Source organism: Callionymus lyra, chromosome 6, assembly GCF_982586985.1.
Source record: "Callionymus lyra chromosome 6, fCalLyr1.hap1.1, whole genome shotgun sequence".
NCBI lineage: Eukaryota > Metazoa > Chordata > Actinopteri > Syngnathiformes > Callionymidae > Callionymus > Callionymus lyra.
In genome coordinates, this window is record NC_141823.1 from 27,356,849 (window position 1) to 27,375,750 (window position 18,902).

Below are 18,902 nucleotides of genomic sequence, written 5' to 3' on the forward strand. Positions count from 1 at the left end.
TGATCTAGGATTTAAGGTGTGATTGGCAGGTAAACAGATGTTTTAAATAACCGGTGTCGTATCTCTAATTCTGATCCGAGCTTGTCTTGAAACAGTGTATCAGTCTGGAGTGAAATGTTGATTGTGAATGTGTATTCAAATGTTTAAGCTTTTAGATGAAGCAAGTAATTTATACTTTATATTTTGATTATCTTTTAGCATTAATTTAAGTATGGCTTATACATATAGTGTATAATAATTTTAATCTAACAGAAACCATATTTTTTTTACCCTTAAGATACATGCAGTTGTCAGAGGATGATGGGTCTGACAAGGATGACACATGCATCTAAACTCTCTTAACTTTAAAGTTGTTTCGATCACAGGTTAAAGAATTAGTTATTTCAGTGATGAAAATACATAAAAAATATCCATTTTTTTTGTCTTTCACCAATTGTTTAATCTATCTGATGTTTACTTATACTTCCCCCACATAATAAAAAAATTGACTAACACAGAATTTGTTTGTTGAGTTTGACCCTGGAAGCAGGGTCAGGGGACTCTGACGTGAGCTACTCTATCTCTGGGGTTGCTGGGGTGGTAAAAAAGGTCCTTCGTGTGCAAGGAGTGAGTTTCTCAACGACTTCGATGTTGCTGGGCTGAAGAGGTTCTTCGCTCCCAGAGGACCCAGCGTTTTATTACGTCGAAGTGTGTGGAGTTATCCCTGGTGCCAGGACAGAGGAGCTGAAGATCTGGGCCTATCTGGTTGACTAGTTGACCCTTACTGAGTCGGATGCAGAAAAAAAATGTTAATCCTTCTTGCCATTCTGGTATCTCATCACATAAGAGGGATGGCTATGATCAAATAATGGACAACGTCTTAGGGTATATCCATCAGCGATTAAAATAAAAAATTGAACTCTCTATGCTGATTTAGGCACTTCTCGATCCAAAGAATTTTTAACCAGGTAACAGCCTATGCTGGTGGTTTTCCAGAAGCTTCAGTCCAACAGGTAAACAAGTGTCTTCTGCCTAATATGGCAGAGCAACAGTTACCAATTTACAGAGCGAGCTAATCAGTCTGGATGGACAGTGGAAGAATTTCAAGACCTCTGTTTTTGAAGAATACACACGCAAGACAACAGAGGATGGCCCAAGGGGTGCCGGAGATGAGGTGGAGCTGGTTTATGAAAATTTCTCATCTTGCAAGGACTGTGTACTATGCTGCTACCGCGTTTTGAGACATTACAACCACCTCACAGATGCATACAACATCACCCTTTCTGTCACACAGGTACTAAGTGAGAGAAGCTTTTAGACCCTGAAATTCTTTAAAACAAATCAGAAGCTCTCTCTTTCAACAGCACCTTGAGGCTTTCATTCTTATGACTACTCAACCAGAAGTTTTTTAAGATGATGAATAGTGAAAACAATAAGCAATGGCGTTGCAGACAAAAGTGAGTGATCAGTGAGGTAATCAGGATATCGTCTAAATAAACGAAAACAAACTGGTGTAAGACGTCGTTCACCAAGGCCTGAAAAACCACAGGGGCATTGGTTAAGCCGAACGGCATGACTAAATATTCGTTATGCCAAGACGGAGTATTAAATGCCGTCTTCCATTCGTCGCCCTGGCGGATGCGAACGAGATGGTAGGCGTTGAGAAAGTCTAATTTGGTGAACACAGTGGCCCATTTAAGAGTCTCGAACGCAGATGACATTAACGGGAGGGGATAGCGATTCTTAATATTGATGTTATTAAGTAAGCGGTAATCAATGCAGGGTCTGAGGGACCCGTCCTTCTTTCTCCAGAATTACCAGGACCAGGTGTGCCCGTACCGGCTCAGAGTCACGGAAATGGTGGGACGTGAGGGATGAGGTGACGGCGGTGTCGGACCCGTCCTGGCCCTCTTCTCCTTTACTGGACAGCTCCTGGCACGGTGTCCCTCAGCCCCGCAGTACAGGCAGCGATGCTCCTCTCTCTCTCGTGGCGGGGAAGACAGTACCGGCCTGTCTGCTTAGACTGCACGAGGCAGACGGCGGTGCGAGAGGAGCCACTGGATGGCAGAAGTGGTGCCCGACCCCGGGACTCCTCAGCGCGTTGACGAGTCTCGATGCGGTTGCCAGCTCGATCATCTCATCCAGGGTCCTGTTAGGGGTTTTTGTGTTTCCATGAACCGATCCGTGATCGTATAGTGGTTAGTACTCTGCGTTGTGGCCGCAGCAACCCCGGTTCGAATCCGGGTCACGGCACCAAGTTGTTAGGGGTTTTTGTGTTTCCATGAACCGACCCCTCCCCAGCCTCGTACGTGGTGATGGAATGAAGGACAGACACATGGATGAGTTTAAGAAAAATGCTCGTTTAGTGAATTATGCAAAAGTCAGAGACAAACTTACGTGAACACGGGCGCTAGCAAGCAGAGAGATCTATCGCAGACGTCTTCGAATGCCAGAACGCAAAGATCAGACAAAATGGTGGATCTTTATAGTAGAATATTCAGGTTAACGCCTCTAGTCAAATGTGAATGTAGGATTGGTCAGTAAGTGTAAACATTTGATTCTAAGATGGCCGGTCGCACGTGATCGTAGTGGAAATTTACCAAAAGTTGTTGTTTTCAAGAATCTGTTCCCAGCGACTTGTGTCCTTCAGAGTGAATTCTCAAACAGGTGTCCAGACGTCCTGGAATCTGGGATTGTTTAATCTTTCTGTGTGTGTGAGGCTTTGTGACCTCGGCCTTTGAGTTGTGAACCTGAGTTTAGTTTAAGTGAATGCAATGCAAGAATAGGATTATTTAATATGAATTAAATATGTAAGATTATGAGTTAATCAAGTGACTATTTGAAATGTGTGTTAAATCTAGGTGATTGATTACAGTAAAGTTGTCATTTCCTTACAGTCCCCTGCAACGACAGCGGGATGAGGTGGACCCGGATCTGGGGAGCGAGAGCCTCGATGAAGACCTCCGCGAGCGTGGAGTCGGGCCAGTTGCTTTCCGCCGTCATGATGCGGAACTGGATGTGCCCCTTGGCACAGGCGGAGGTCGAGCCGACTCTCGACCCGGAGGGCCGCGCTGAAAAATACGCTCCAGGGCCGTGGTGAACTCATCCACCGAGTCACAGATGGCCGACCGCCGTTTCGACTAAGACGTGGCCCAGGCCTCCGCTCGTCCACACAACAGAGAAAGGATATATGCTACTCTGGTGCGTTCGGTCGGGATGGCAGCAGAGTTCAGTTCAAAGTGCAGGCTGCACTTAACAAGGAATCCACTCACTTCACCGGAGTCACCGGAGAAAAAGGAAGGGCGGTTGAGTGCGCCGGTGGATGGTGAGCCGATGGCACGGCGATGTCCGACTCACCGGACAGCAGCGACGGGTTAGCCGGTGTCGTGGAGGTCCCGGCAGCGAGGGCAGGTCCGGGGGTCAGGAACTGGGCGGAGACTGCTGAGAATATAAAGTATAAATGACTAGCTTCATCTAAGAGCTTAAACGTTTGAATACACATTCACAATCAACATTTCACTCAGACTGATTTACACTGTTTCAAGAAAAGCTTGGAACAGAATTAGGAAAATGACAGTGGTCAGTTGGATGTCTGTTCGTCTGCCCTTTTCACACCTGGGGGTGTGAAACAAAGAGTGAAGCGGGACACACCCAGGAAAGGGGGGCTGGAAGACAAAGGCATCCACCCACGCAACAGGGAAGCAAGGAAGTTACTCTCCAGGTGATCGAGACATAGACAAACTTGAAAGAACCATCTGCCCCTGAAGAGACGACCCCCTGGATGGGGAACTTTCCCTTAAATATAGCGATGCTCTACAGTACGTGACCGTCTTTTCCGGAGCTATCGACCTGAAAAGCTGCCGGCAGAGAGCGCGTCCGATCGAGCGAATAAACGAGCCGTTAGACTCTGCATTGACTTTTTCTCTCCATAAAGCAAATAATAATAAAGACCCGGCGGTAAACGGCATGTTGGAACACCCGGAACGGACCCGAGTTCTGACCGTTTTAGTTAATTTTTGGTCGGTTCGTTCTGTCATGGTGCGGAAGAAAACCAAGGAGCAGAAAGTGTCTGTTCCTCAAACTTGACAGTTTTAATAGGAGCAGGCAGAGGGATCATCAAAAGAAGTCCAGGAAAAACAGAAAACAGGAATGATATCCGAAAAACAGGTCAGGGTCACAAGCAGGCAGAAAGGCGAGAAAACGTACCAGGGTCAAAACCGGGAAGGCAAAACAATCTCGAAACGGAGTCAAACACTAGACAACTCAAGGTTCTACTTGATATTGGTGCTCCGCCCTCTAACGGCTTCGCTATTGGTTTACCCCGAGGCTCCGCCTCGTCTCTGAGAAAGCTTAACTCGCCACCCAGCAGCGAGAAAGCTCCTGACAGTGGAATGTAATGATGGCGAATGAATATTGAAGTGAACAATGTGTGTGCATGAAGTGCTAAGACTCCCTGAAGAGGTGAGACACACATGTCTGCTTTGATTGCCTAGGCCCAAATCACACGTGATGATTATGTGGCCTGCCGAGCGCTTCCCACGGCTTTTGACAGTGACGGGAATCGTTCGAGGCTTGTTGACCCACGCCGCCTCAGCGATCATGATTATGTTCAAGGCAGGTTAATGCAATGTTGTTTAAGGAAAACAAACAACATGGCAGTCCTGTGCGGTGAACTCGACAAGCTCACGTTCCAACGGGATGAGAAGAAAAAGGTTGTTGGGCCCTGATGAGTCGAGCTGAGTCGTCCCTCGATCATGAACAAACGTCGACGAGGAGGATGACTGGCTCACTGCATGGAGTCGGCCCTGAGGTATGCGAGAGCGATCCAGGTAAGTATCTCTTGCAGGCCACATGGCCCTCCTGCAGCGCACTCAACGGGTTCACCTGAGAGAGATGTTAGTAGTGTGCATGTGTGCTGTGAACGTATTCACAGGCGTCATTAGAAACTTTCGCCGCTAATGCTAAGCTAACATGCTCCGCCGTTCATAGACGGCGAGAGTTTCCTCTCAGAACACAGTTCGGAGGAGGTGTTAAACCCCTTCGTCCGGGTCATGCCGAGACTGTAATAACGGAGTCTATCCACACGAATGAGGGGCAGACTCCAACCACGTGTGTTTTGTTTCCAGACGAGCAGATGTTCGCGAGACCGGCTGAGTCAGCTGTGTTTACTTCTGCGTCGACAAGCGCGCGTGCCCGACAAGCGTGCGTGCCAGACAGAACTTGACAGCTGATGAGCGCTGTCGAGAAGCCTCTCTCTACCCCCCCAACTGTCACAGTCCAACGTCCTAGTGCTATCGGACAGCTCCAACGGTGGAGTACGTGAATTGCCAGGGTGGAGTCAGATCCCCAGCCCTTTTGAGTGTGGCAAAGAAGATTGGCTGTGGGCAAACCGTCACCTGCTCTCTCAGAGCTCAGAATGTGCGGGGTGCGCTGTATGTAGTAGCAGACAGACTGTCAAGAGGGGCTGTCCAGGACGAATGGGGTCTGTCCGAGTCGTGGCTGCCAAGATGTGGTCTTGGTTCGGTCACAAGGTGGAGGACCTCTACGCCAAAAAGGAGAACTTCAAATGTCTTCCTTGGTTCTCCCTCAGCGCCTCTGATTGCCCCCCACTAGGCGTGGACGCTTTGCCCACTTAAGTTGGCTGACCGGCTACTGTTTGCCTTCCCTCCTCTGCGCCGACTCTTCCCCATGTTGTCGGGGAGCGAAGTAAGGTAGTCTTAGGTTAATAGTGGTGGCGTCGTACTCCCCGGGCAGGGGGGACTCTGACAGAACCCCTGGTGCTGGGTCTGCCTCTCAAAGTGTGGCTCTTGCATGGGACAAGCTTAGCTCTCACTGTTGTGCAGACAGGTCCCTGGACCACAGCTCCTGATTGGTCTCTGCTGTCCTGTTTTTTTTCCTGCAGCATTGCTGGATAACAGACGGACTGTGGTAACAAGTGTTCGCATCAGCCATAGCAACAGGCACATCGGGTGCTTCGGCGCGTACCTACCCTCTGGTGGTGTGTTTCTTACTGGGGCCTACAGGCTTCGACCTCCTGTGAGGCCTTCCAGCCCTCGGCGGGATCTCCAGCTGGTGCTGGATTCTCTTGCCTGACCTGACATTTGAGCCTCTTGACCAAGTCCCACTGGACATTTTGTTTGAGGTCTCGTTCCTTCTGGTACAGACATCCATGAAGAGAGCGAACGAGCCTCGTGCTCTCTCCATTAGTCCGGTTGACAACACAGTCGCTGGAAGCTTGACGTCATGTGACGTCAGCAGGCGCTGTGTGTACCCCCTGGGGCTCATGGCAGCAGCTCACAGGCGGCTGGGCTTGCTGCAAATGAGTGACATTTTAAGTCTTTTAAGGTTCACTCCTTCTGGACCTGACATCCACGAAGAGAACGAGTGAGCTTGTGATCTCCCAATTAGCCCTGAGTGTCTTCCTTGAGTCGAGTCATCAGTGTCATTACTTCGGATCCCAGCGTTCCGTCGTCCTAAGGTTCAGGTCCTTCCGGGCAACAACTCTCACGCTGCGGGCCTTCCAACCGCTGCCCCACTTGGACCCGGGTCAAGATCGTCTTCAACTGTTGTCCTGTGCGGGTTTTGTTTTGCGGTGCCTGGCCTCATTCAGCCGCTCTGATGCCTTCTTTTGCCACGGTAGATGTTGGCCTGGTGAGCCGGTCCTCCCTCAGAGGTCTCTCATAGGGTGAGATCAGCCATTATCCAGGCCTACCAGGCAGCGGGTGGATCTGCTCCTAGCCAATTAGGGGCACATTTCACCCGTGGGTTGGCAGCTTCAGTGGCTCTTTCGCGGGGTGTTGTCTTGCCTTTGCTAGAGCCTATCTCCTCAACATGGCGACAGGATCGGTAGCTCATACTGTTTTTGAGAGATTCCATTCCCCCGCTGCCCCAATGGATTTGGATCCTGGGCTGGCAGGGCCCTAGTGATGCTGCTGTCAGGAGCGGCGTCTAGCTGGGGGTACATTGATCCCGTCGGGCTTCGCCTTGGGTTTAAACCAATAGCGAAGCGGTTAGTGGGCGGAGCACCAATATGAAGTAGAACCCCTGAGTTATCTTCATAATCTCAGGTTCTACAAATTGGTGCGAAGCCCTCTGACCCCGTCGCCTAGCAGCCGCCTTTCTCGCTGAGTTTGCAGTTGGAGGAAGTGCGGCGGGTGTTTCCTGCCTTTATAGGAAGTGGACTGCACCCAGCTGGGTGGTGAGTTCATTAAGCTTTCTCAGAGACGAGGCGGGGCCTCGAGGATAAAGCAATAGCGAAGCGGTTAGAGGGCGGAGCACCAATTCGTAGAACCTGAGATTATGAAGATAACTCTTTTATCAGCTCTTCAGTATCAGGAACTATAAAAGACAACAACAAACAATCATTTTGATTCAGTTCAGAAATCTGTCAACGTCGTTCAACACCGTACAGAAATGCTAACAATAAAAACATAATTAAATAAATGGCTGCAGAAATTGTTGATCATAGTCACTTTTTTCTATTGATATTAACCATTTACTTCAGCAATAGACTTTCAAACCAAATCTAAGAGGAATAATAATGATTCAACTGAGCTTAGAATATCTTTGTAGCTGATAATGTCATATAATTGATGTCAAATTTAAGAGGGTCAATACCAAGGGTATTATGATTAATTATATGATTTGAAGATATATTGGAATATAAAGTTTGTCAAGAAAACATTTTTTCAATACAAATAAATGAGGTTGTTTTATTCATCCCTCAAGGAGAGGACTTAGCTTGATAATAAGTGTGTTACATGTTTGGTGACTCTTGTTGCACGGTTCTGCTGAACAACACTGCTGAAGGGGGCTCTTTCCAGATTGCATTCAATCAGTTAAAATTGTTGGTGTAGAAAACCTCTTGAGAATAAGGTATGGTCAATCCTGTGTTTGACTATCGCTCTGATTTATGTAGTTAATAGGGAGGGGTTAATCTTGTCTACATGAAGAAGTATGAGTAAATTATGAATATGAAGTACGATTCAGAAATGTATTGTTTCTGTTTTGTCCAAAGAACGCAATGCTGTTCATCTCTTTCCTATGTTGCAGGACGAGCTCAATGATGCACTGTTGACGGGGGAGTACGTCAACAACACCTCACATGAAGAGCTGACATCCACGGTCGTAGACGACCACGGGGCTGCTCCTTCCTTTTTACCTCGCTAAAGAGATTTTTCAAAGCATTGGATACAGGCTCTATATCAATATATATTTTAACAAAATCTTTACTTTAATATAGGCTTATTAGATTTTAGTAAGTATAAAAAGTTAGTATTTTGATTCAAAAATGTAGTTTTAATACTTGATTTGGAATTATTTTTTGGGTTTGAGAGAAGTGCTCACAATGTATAACCGGTATTCATTAAATGAATTTGGGTTTGCTCTGTTACTTTCTCACCAATATAATCTGTGTGCGACACTATACGGATGACAGTTAGCATGTTTAGCTTGTGATTAGATTCGCGATTTGTATTTTGTATTCAGACTTGTTTTATTGCATCATTATTTTATGATGCAATCAGGGTGAATGCAAGGATACTTTATTGCAATCAATCATCTATATTTAAGACACATTTCAAATAATCACTTGATTAACTGATAATCTTTTATATTTAATTCATATTAAATAATCATTGTCTCTCTAGATTCCACGTGCTCAGCTATTTCTCAGGTCACGTCGACACTCACACTGAGAGATACAAAACAATCTCTTGATTGCGACAGCTTGTCTCTGGACCAATAACACACATCTGCGTAATTCAACTGATACTAACAGTAACAGATTCTCTCTAGTCAATCAAACTGCGATAACTTTCCACGACCAACATGTGGCACGACCATCTTCGAAGACAGGTATTTAGAGTATCTGACCAATCGTACATGCACAAATGACTAGAGATGTATACCTGAATATTCACACTATAAAGGATCCGCTATTTTTTTGTCACTCAAAAACGTCTCTGCGATAGTCTCTGCTTGCTAAGCGCCCGTGATAATGTAAGTGTGTCTCTGACTTTTGCATATTTCACTAAACGAGAATTTTCTCTTGTGTCCTTCTTCACCACCACCACGTATCGATCTGGGGAGGGGCCGGTTCATTGTAATTTCACCCAAACAATGGCTTCACATAGCACTTGTTAGCGCTCAAACAAACTCACATTATTATACAACAAAAAGGAGTTTCATTAAACCGATCAACGCTATTACGGCTCAAGTGCTCCACTTGAGGCAGACAGCAATGAAATCCCGGTTTGAGCGCTCAATCGCCCAAAACAAAAGGCTCAAACAGAGGTTTAAAATGATATCTATAGGACATCGAAAACCCCGGAAGTAGCGATTTCAGCAACCAAACTCTCCTAACACAAATCAACACCTAACGCCGCTTTACGTTTATGGATGCAGATCATAACGAGTGTAACAAATTTACTGTCGAGTTTGAATGGGTTCTGTTCAGTTTTCACAAAGTTCCTGCTGCCGCTGTGAGTTCAGTATCCATGTTTAACAGTCCACCCTTGGTACAGGCTGATCAGGAAAGGTGTCTCTGTGATTGTGTGGACTCTATGGGAGCTCAGCTCAAGAGAAGAATGGAAACTTTTATGCAGGGCATCCTGAGAACTCCAGACACCCTCTAGCCGGTCAGAAGAGTAATTGCAGCAGTAAGCTCCAGTATGCTCTGCAAAAATGGAACATTTTAAAGATTTAATTTTTTATCCGACTGTATAACAGATCAGTATAAGCAAAAAATATTCACTTGATATAATAATATTATTGGCAACTTTTAGAGACATTTCTCCTCCTTGTTCAGGATTATCTCTAGGTACAACAACTAGAGTGAAAGAGATTTTGGTGGGGTTCACAATAAATACCAGAATGGCAAGAAGTATTAAAACTTTCTGTGTGGATGCTGTTTTCTGCATCTGACTCAGTAAGGGTCAACTAATCAACCAGATAGGCCGGGCTCCTCTGTCCTGGATCCAGGGATGCCTCCGCACAATTCGATGTAATGAAACGCTGGGTCCTCAGGGAGCGCACAACCTCTTCCTACTACAGGGAAGGCGTGTAGAAAATAGGACCGGCTATACCCATTCTTAAAAAGAGGAACCACCACCTCAGTCTGTAAATCTAGAGGTACTGACCCCAATGATCTTGCAATGTTGCAGAGGCGTGTCAGTCAAGACAGCCCAGCAACATCCAAGTCCTTGAGAAACTCACTGCTTGCACATCAAGGAGCTTTTTAACCACCCCAGAAACCCCAGCGGTAGAGTAGCTCACGCCAGAGTCCCCTGACCCTCAAACTCACCAAACAAACTCTGTCTCAGTCGATTTTTTTATTTTTTATTATGTGGTGTAAGTGTAAGTAAACATCAGATAGATTAAACAAGTGGCAGTTAAAGAGAAAGACAAAATTATGCATATTTTTAATGTATTTTCATCATTGAAATCACTAATTATTTAACCTGTGAACCAAACAACTTTAAAGTTAAGAGAGTTTGTATGAATATGTGTCATCCTTTTCAGACCCTTCATCCTCTGACAACTGCATGTATTTTATGGGTAAACAAATATGGCTTTAGTCATTGTTAGTAACAACTTCACTTAAACTGCAATGGATCCTGCTTCTTCTTCGAAAACTATCCACAAGTTTTTTAAATCTTCCATCGCTCATGGCTACCTACACTTCACTGTACTCAGCTCTGCTTATTTAAATCTGTGGTTCACTCATCCTGTGACAAAATGCTGCCAATAATATCAAAATATTTAAGTGTTCATTATTTTTTATTATTAAGTCAAACAGGGAAAAGAATAAAACATTATCTTGGAACAATCTACATAATGTTGTCATTAATGACAGTTTCAGGATAGAAGATTTTATTTGATGTGAGAACTCCTTGAACATCTAAAACTGGTTTTATTCCCACACAAAGTTGTACTGCACATCTTTCATTTTGTCTCTGTAAACCTGATCAAAGTGTTCAGATTCTTCTGCTGTCAGGAGATTCTTCCAGTCACCAACAACTCCTGAAACACACATCGACAGTACGAATACGTCACAGAATGTAGTTCACATTGTAGGAAAAGGAAACTAGATGATAGGTTATGAAGCCCCTTAAATTACATAATTTATGCACCTTTTCTGAGGAATTCAGACTTTTCTTGGTCCATGTATTGCCGGTCGACAAGAGAGTAGTTCGACATCTTGTTTTTCTTCATGTTGTGGAACAAACATCGATCTGCTATCTTCTTAATCACTTCATCATCCAGAGATTTTTCCAAAAACTGAGCCATTCTGGTCACCGCATCCTGTAAGTCCTGAAAAAGATTAACAGAAACATCAGACGTCTGCTGCCCTCCATTTGATTTGATTTGAGTGCAATGAGCAAGAGACTCCATCTTTGTAGAATATCATATGGTTGAGAAATCCGGATTATCACATGTTATCATTTAAATAGACTTGATTAAATAGTTATAATGAAATAATTAGACAAAATCTGAAAGAGCTCTCAGCCTGTGACCCAATCTCAACAAGAAGTTACCTCTAATGGCCCCCCTGTCAGTTGAGTCTGAGGCCCCTGACCTACATTCACCTGACCTTCTGTGCAAACGTGTGAGATCTCACCATTTTCATTTCTTCATACGACATGTACATCACTCGCTCCTTATCACTGTAGTTGAGCCAGCCCTTCACATGATCGAACCAGGAGCCAAACATAACTGAAGAGCAAAGACAACATATGACGGATCAATGGAGAAATGGATGAATAATTAACAACAAAATCTACCAATACTTACTTTGACCATTGAGAAACTTTTGTAGAAATTCACTCTTGGGACCTGGATCCACCAGGTAGGATGCCATCCCATAATAATGAAAGGAGGATGTGAAAACATCTTTGGGATTTCTCATGACGTAGATGACCTGAGGAATATCAAAGAAACAACATAAACTACTTCTGTTCAATCTCAATCTTGTCCGTTTATCTCACACTGCTCTTATATGTCATTTACCTTTGGTCGGATTTCAAAGAAGGATTTGGTCATCATGTAGTTGTGGAAATGTGTTGCGAAGATCCGAGGAGACGGCCTTTCTTCCAAGTTCAGGACACAGGCACGTATCTCCTCCATCCAGGGGACACGATCCCAGTTTGGAAGAGACTCAACCGATGCTGGATCTCCTCCACTCATGATGAGAGGAACAATCTCCTGCATCCATGTTGTCCCTGAACAAGACATTAACAGTGGATATAAAAAGTCCATACACCCCAGTTCAAATGCCAGGTTTCTGTCATGTGAAAAAATTATCCATCAAGATGAATAATATCAAAATTTCCATGTGACCTATAACCTGTACAACACAATTGAAAACAAACGGAAATTTTTCAGCGAGATTTAGTAAAAATAATGAACTGAGATAATGTGGTTGCATAAGTATGCCATAAAAGGGTATGTGACACAATGTTGGAACTGTGCATACATTTTTGGTATGGAATTGTCTCATAGCGTTCAAAACATTTGTTCTTTTGAATTTGAATGCTAAAAATGTGAAAAATGTTTAGAAGTAAATTACTTATCCTACTGAGTCCCAAAGGTGACATGGATGAATTTTCCAATGTAATGAATTGATACTCGTATCTTACAACGTTCCTCTCTCTAGTGTGATTTTGACGCACCAGTTCACGACACTTAAGCTAAAAAGAAATTTTACTCTGGTTGTTTTTTTTATTTATTTGCAGTGTACTTGTGTGTGTTAGTGATCATTTGATAGAACGTATCTCTATAGTTCTGATGCAGACGACAGGTTGTTAAAAGCTTTTTTTTTTGTTTTTAAATGATTTAGTTTATTCTGTATGATGTATGTCAGAGTATAATTTAAATACGTTTTCATTTGTATCTGAACAAGGAGCATAATAAACATTATTATCCATCAATAGCTCAAAGTGATAAGATTCAAGGGTAGATTTCTACATGTAATATATAGGATAGGCAGGGAAATGTACTGGAAAATAGCCCCACCTAGAATATTTTTCACCTGCAGCCACTGCTCATGTTAAACTAGAGTCAGCACACACCTGTCACCAATGAAATTGCCTCTGATTAACTCCAAATAAACTTCAGCTGTTGTTTCATGTCTTTCCCTGACATGTTTGCTGCCACATCTTCCAGCACAAACCATGGTCACAGAGCACTTCTAAAACATCAGAGGGATCTCATTATTCAGAGATCAGTCAGGTGAAGGCTACAAAAGATTTTCCAAGGAATTGAATACACCAAGGAACACAGTGAAGAACAATTGAAGAAAATATGGCATATCATATCTGGAAGGCTGCCAAGAGGGCGACCGCAACACTGAAGGAGCTGCAGGAATTTCTGACAAGTACTGACTGTGTAGTACACGTGACAACAATCTCCTGTCCTCTTCATATGTCTGAACTATGGGGGATGGTGGCAAGATGGAAGCCTTATCTCACAGAGAAAAACTACAAGCCTGACTTCAATTTTGCAAAAAGACATCTGATATCTCTCAAATGAATGTGGGAAAATGTGTTATGGTCTGATGAAACCAAGGTTTTTTCCCCCTAGTTGCATTGTACAGGTTATAGGTCAAATTAAAGTTAGAAAAAGTTATGAAATTACTTGTCTTGTGGTTGTTTTATTTACATCACAAAAGAAAGAATGCATGCAAATAATTTTAATCTGATGAATAACCCTTAAGACACAAATTTACTCTGTGTATTTATTTTATCAGGTTAAAAAAAACAAATATTATTGCAAACAAGAGTATTCATTTGAGAACAGGAACCACAAGATGGATACTGTAATTGTTTTACATGTTTAATAAGAAATGTATTTTTTTTAAAAAGGTACATCAAGCTCCATGTCTTTCCCTCTTTTGAAACTCACATTTAAGTCATTCCACTGCAGGTGTGCACATGTAAGGTTTGTGTTTTAGTAGACGAATGCCTGCATGTCAAGCATGTAATGCTGAAAGTTAGTTCATGCTTGAATGATATTTGTTCTCTATTTGTGTGTAGCATGCAGAAGAGTCAGTTAATGCAATGGAGTGAAACAAAACATTATGATGTTGAACCCATTTTGAATGGATCCTTATTGGTAATATTGTTTGATTTGGCCAGTTTTGGATTCTCATTTTTTTTTCAAGGCTGTATTAATGACATATTTGACTAATATTTACTGAATGAACTTTCAGCTTCATAAATACATCGTGAAAACAAGTCATTATTTCCAAAACCTGTTATTTTAAATGTATATGTTATGTCTGCAAGGGATAATGTAATAATAAATACATCTTAAAGTGGATTGGGACAAAGAAAAACTATGATTTAGGTATTCATGTAAGGCGTTTTGAAAATGTCCGTTTTCACTTGAGATATAACAGCGCCCTCTTCTGGAATTGTTAGGGTGATGTTTTTTTGTTTGTTTTTCCCGGAAGCGTTAATAGATTATACATTCAAAAAAAGATTTGTTAAAAGCGTCAAAATATACAAAAATACCAAAAAGAATAAAATCCAACTAAATAATGCAGATTCAGAAGATTTACTCGATGCTTTCGACCAAAACTCGCTTCGAGCTGTGATCATAAAAGTACAAAAACAATTATCTTAAATACAGATTTACGTAGCTTATGTTTACGCTTAGACCTATTGAGTAACTTCTTAAAAAACAATTTGGCAAGTGGTAAAGACACTTTACGAGTACTAACAGATTGATCATCTCGGTGGTAAAAAGTGCTTAAAACTCACCTGACTTTGGATACGTCACGATCAGAATGTCATCTGGACGGAAAGTGAAATCTTCGTAGTATTTGAGGCAGTTTGGAGGGTGCAGATGTGTGGGGACGAAGACCCCTTTGTAGACAGAGTACAGCTCAGCTTCAGACATTTTTCTGCAGTCCTCTCTCTCTTCCGGTCTCTACGAGATTTGTCCGTCCGGGAGAAAGACTGCGATCTCTTTGCTCAAGCTCGTTGCAGCATGTCAAATAGCACAAAAGTAAATACACTTTTCATTTTACAGGCATGTTTCTATTAGGCTGTTAATGTAGTTGAGAAAACAATAAAATAAATGGCATTACAAGAGGGAAAAGTACAAATTGCATTAATTTTTAAATATGGAAATCTGATTTTTCAATTATTTTTTCATTTTTTCTTTTGAGAACTTCAGTTCTAGCTGTCAACTTTCTTACACCTCTTCTATTTGTGTCCCAAATAATGCCATTGAGAGTGCTGTCCACACTTGTGACGATTGCTGCGTTTTTTTTTTTAAATAAATTCCTGTGCAAGAAATCTGCGGTTGTACACCATCTTCGCCGGTAATTTCCTCGAAAATAATGATGTCTTTGAAACCAAGTGGACCACTGTTAACATCACTTTATAAACCTAAAGGTTTTGGAAGTTAAGTTGAGGTTAAATAAAATGGGATATAGAAAAAATCTTTCATATCTATCAATAAAAAAAACGTCATTCAATTGTTTAAATAATGTAATACTTTAAAAAAAAGTTTCGATAAAGAAATATACGGGTATGTATGTTAAAAAAAATATATATATACAGTATATCTATTTTACAGGTCCATGTGAAATTGCAGTGAATGAAAGCTTTCAAATAGCTATTATTTTAATACCATGGTAAACTTTTTTTATTACAATAAAAAATATTGGAAGATCTTATTTTCTGTAAACTGAGGTTCTATAAAGAAATGTGTGTGAGCTCATATTATATTTGTATTTAAGACAGCTAAATATGTGTAGTAAATTGTACTGAAGTTAAATATTTAACTGCTTTAAGGTGACAGATTTCCTTATTGTAGTGAAGTCTTTCATGTTTGTGTTTTCTCTCACTAAAACACCATAGCCTCGGTTTATGATTTTGGAATGCAAACTGTCCCCCATCAAGAACAGGAAGAACAGAATGACCACAGAGAACCAAAATCTCCAGATGACTTTCAGAGTATTACATTTCATTTTCTTGTTCAGTAAAATATTTTCAGATACATAGAAGCCAAGGAAGAAAGTCACATGAACTACTGTATATAACCAAACATACAAGTGTTTTCATGTGTATATGCTGTTTGAACATACATCTCAATATTGTGGTTTCATAACATGTCATTTTTGATATCATGGTGATCCTTAGAAAGAGCTGGGAAAGTAAGCATTTTATGTGAGCCTTAAAATAAAAAAAAACGTCAAATAAAAAGAAGTTTCAAAGTCAATCAGAAGGATAGAGGAAGTGGACCATCTCTAGCCAATAGGAGAAGAGGAATCAGATGTCAGCCCTCCAATCCCAGCACTGACTGAATGACTCTGTGTGATACAAATCTCACTCTTGAATCTCTTGCCCTTACACTTTTGAAACACTTGTCACTCTTGGCTTCCCATCCTCTCCTCTCTTCACCCCCGTTCCTGCCTCCTGCCCCCCTTTCTGCAACTTGGTGTGGTAAGTCTCTCCAGCTGCACGACTTTCTCAAGATGCAAGCAAGCCTGAACCTCTCTTGCTCCACAAATCAACCAAACTGCTCTTCGAGAAGATCCATGATCCATGCTTCAAACACCTGTGATCCCTTGCACCGAGTAAAGATACGTCTCTTGTCAGTTACGCCAACTCGGTCAAGGAAGATCTTTGCCAGCCTGCAACAAAGAACCAGGACCGAACCCAAGAAGACCCGACATCAACATTTCCTGCCGCCAAGCCGTCTTCACCGTAGTCACTGCAAAGTTAGGCCACAACAACACTGGATCCAGGGCCTTCATCACGTGCTCCTGCTACTGCTTACCTCTTCTTCATTCTCCTCACCTCAACCGCCTCGTCATCATCACGCCTTCCTCTCCTCTTAAAGACATAAGAAACTGTTACATTGTCACTCTTGCATTGATTAATGTGTTAGGATTTTTCAAATTGATCAGAGGTAGCAAGATTAGCTTAAAAAAAGTTGTTAAGATTTCCGATAAGTTGACAATGATCAAAGACTTCAAGTCAGTTATTTCTTGATTAATTAATATAGTTTCTTCCATGATATCAAAGCAAGCGTCATCATTCCATTTTCCTTAACTGTTCTCCCTTTTCTCTTTGTTTCGTTCAATAAATCCTATAAAAAGTACGTCAGTTGCCTTTACAATTTTTTAAGATTTTTGTATAAACAATTTAATCATGACAACAAGTAGTGACTTTATTTAATGAGATTGATTCAAACTAGCGTTTCATAATTATTAATAGGGCCAAATAATTCATTATTATCCACTTAAATGTAATAGTTTCCTTTGAACTAAGACTCAACGGTTGTGCTCCCAACTTCAGCTAATTTTCACCTAGAGGCAATTTTAATCGCAAGTTAAATCGACCAGAACTTGGATGTTCTGAAAGTAAACCTTTTTATAAAAGGTCTATAATCGCTTTAATATGATAATATACTAAAGTTAACTCATTTCGATAAAGGGTGTGTTGTGGGTCACCTCCGCTACCGATGAGCCTTTGATCGGCCTGCCTGAACGTAAGCTCCTGCAATAATTGCCAAAAACATTTCGTTTTAATGACTACTTGTCCGGATATTATGCTCATATCACTAAAGATATGTCTCAAGCATCTCGGATCTATGATCGTGAAGCTCTTTTCAACATCAGAGAGTCGATGTAGGATTATAATCGCGACCGTTACAAACGTCCAGCGAGTTTGTTTCCGGCTCCGCTTCTCATCGACTTGGACTCTGTGGAATATCGTTTGATCTCTCGGGTACCGGGCGATTTCCACAAGCGATCGAGTCGGTCTGGAGTACAGGTCAGGATGAGACGCGCAGTCGCGATCGCTCTGACGTCATCGGACGTCATCGATGTTTGATCGACATTCCTCTCGCTGAAGAGCGTGACGACACATCAGCGCTGCCGTCTGTCCAGACCTCAACGAAAAGTTTTTCATTTCCTCTCTTTAATTCGGCTTTTACTACCGAGTTGAACGTGAGTGACAGCTGGTACCCACGTGACCGCTGTCCGCTTCAAAAGATCCCGCTCTGCATGCCTGTCAGTGACGCAGCGTCATCAGTGACGTCATCGGTGCTGAACGTAGGACTTCTAAATGTTCGCTCCATTACTAATAAATCCTTTATTCTTAATGATCTTTTCACAAGAGTTAATTTGGATTTATTATGTCTTTCTGAGACTTGGCAGAGAGAGGAAGAGTTTATTCATCTGAACGAACTCTGTCCAGTAGGGAGCACTGTCATGGGGAAGCCTCGCCACTCTGGTCATGGGGGAGGTCTTGCTACTGTTTTTAGGGAGAGTTGTTCTTGTAATGTGATTCAGACACAGGAATTCACTTCTTTTGAGTCTCAGATGATCTTGGTTGGTTCTACAAGACCTTTCTATTGTGTGTCAATGAACCGCCCGCCTGGTCCTGCGGCGGTGTTCTTGAAAGACTTCAGTGACTTCTTATCTTCCATTATTCAAATGGAATCTGTTCTTATTCTGGGAGACTTTAATCTTCATGTTGATGACGTCACATCTTGTTCTGCTCAAGAACTTTTAACTTTAACAGAAGCCTTTAATTTTGAGCAACATGTTTCTGAACCCACTCATCAAAAAGGCCACATTTTAGACTTAGTTTTTACTCTTGGCCTGGACATTTCTAATGTATCTGTACATGATGTCCATCTGAGTGATCATTCTCTTGTCTTGTTTAACCTGGACTTCATCCCTGAACCTAAGCCTTTGAAAGTTAGGTCTCAGAGGCGTGTCATCTCAGCCGATACTGGAGACAGTTTTTCTGCTATGTTTGACGCTCTTTCCTTTGATGACTGCCCAGATGTGGACAGTTTGGTTCACTGTTTCACTACTCATTGTGTTGAAATACTGGATCAAGTGGCACCTGTTAAATTGAACTTGAAAATTCAGAAAAAACGGTGCCCTTGGACAAATG

At 42.3% G+C, this 18,902-nt stretch overlaps 1 protein-coding gene across 1 annotated transcript; it reads right to left on the minus strand.

Annotated features, from left to right (window-relative positions):
• Window positions 1–10,301: 10,301 nt before the first annotated feature.
• On the minus strand, window positions 10,302–14,919 carry LOC148077806 (sulfotransferase 2B1-like). Its single transcript, XM_087793449.1, has 6 exons — window positions 14,742–14,919; window positions 11,989–12,200; window positions 11,773–11,899; window positions 11,600–11,694; window positions 11,112–11,292; window positions 10,302–11,001 (listed from the first exon to the last, which is right to left on the minus strand). Exons 1-6 carry the CDS (start codon window positions 14,878–14,880, stop codon window positions 10,892–10,894), a joined length of 864 nt encoding a protein of 287 aa, XP_087649575.1. The 5' UTR covers window positions 14,881–14,919; the 3' UTR covers window positions 10,302–10,891.
• Between the last annotated feature and the right edge of the window lie 3,983 nt (window positions 14,920–18,902).

What these genes read in the sequence shown, in the direction of transcription:
- LOC148077806 (XM_087793449.1), bottom strand. Translation starts at nt 14,880, where the DNA reads ATGTCTGAAGCTGAGCTGTACTCTGTCTACAAAGGGGTCTTCGTCCCC. An exon ending in TCTTTGAAATCCGACCAAAG is followed by an intron (nt 11,900 to 11,988) that starts GTAAATGACATA and finishes GATATTCCTCAG; the next exon opens with GTCATCTACGTCATGAGAAA. An exon ending in GTCTGAATTCCTCAGAAAAG is followed by an intron (nt 11,002 to 11,111) that starts GTGCATAAATTA and finishes TGTGTGTTTCAG; the next exon opens with GAGTTGTTGGTGACTGGAAG.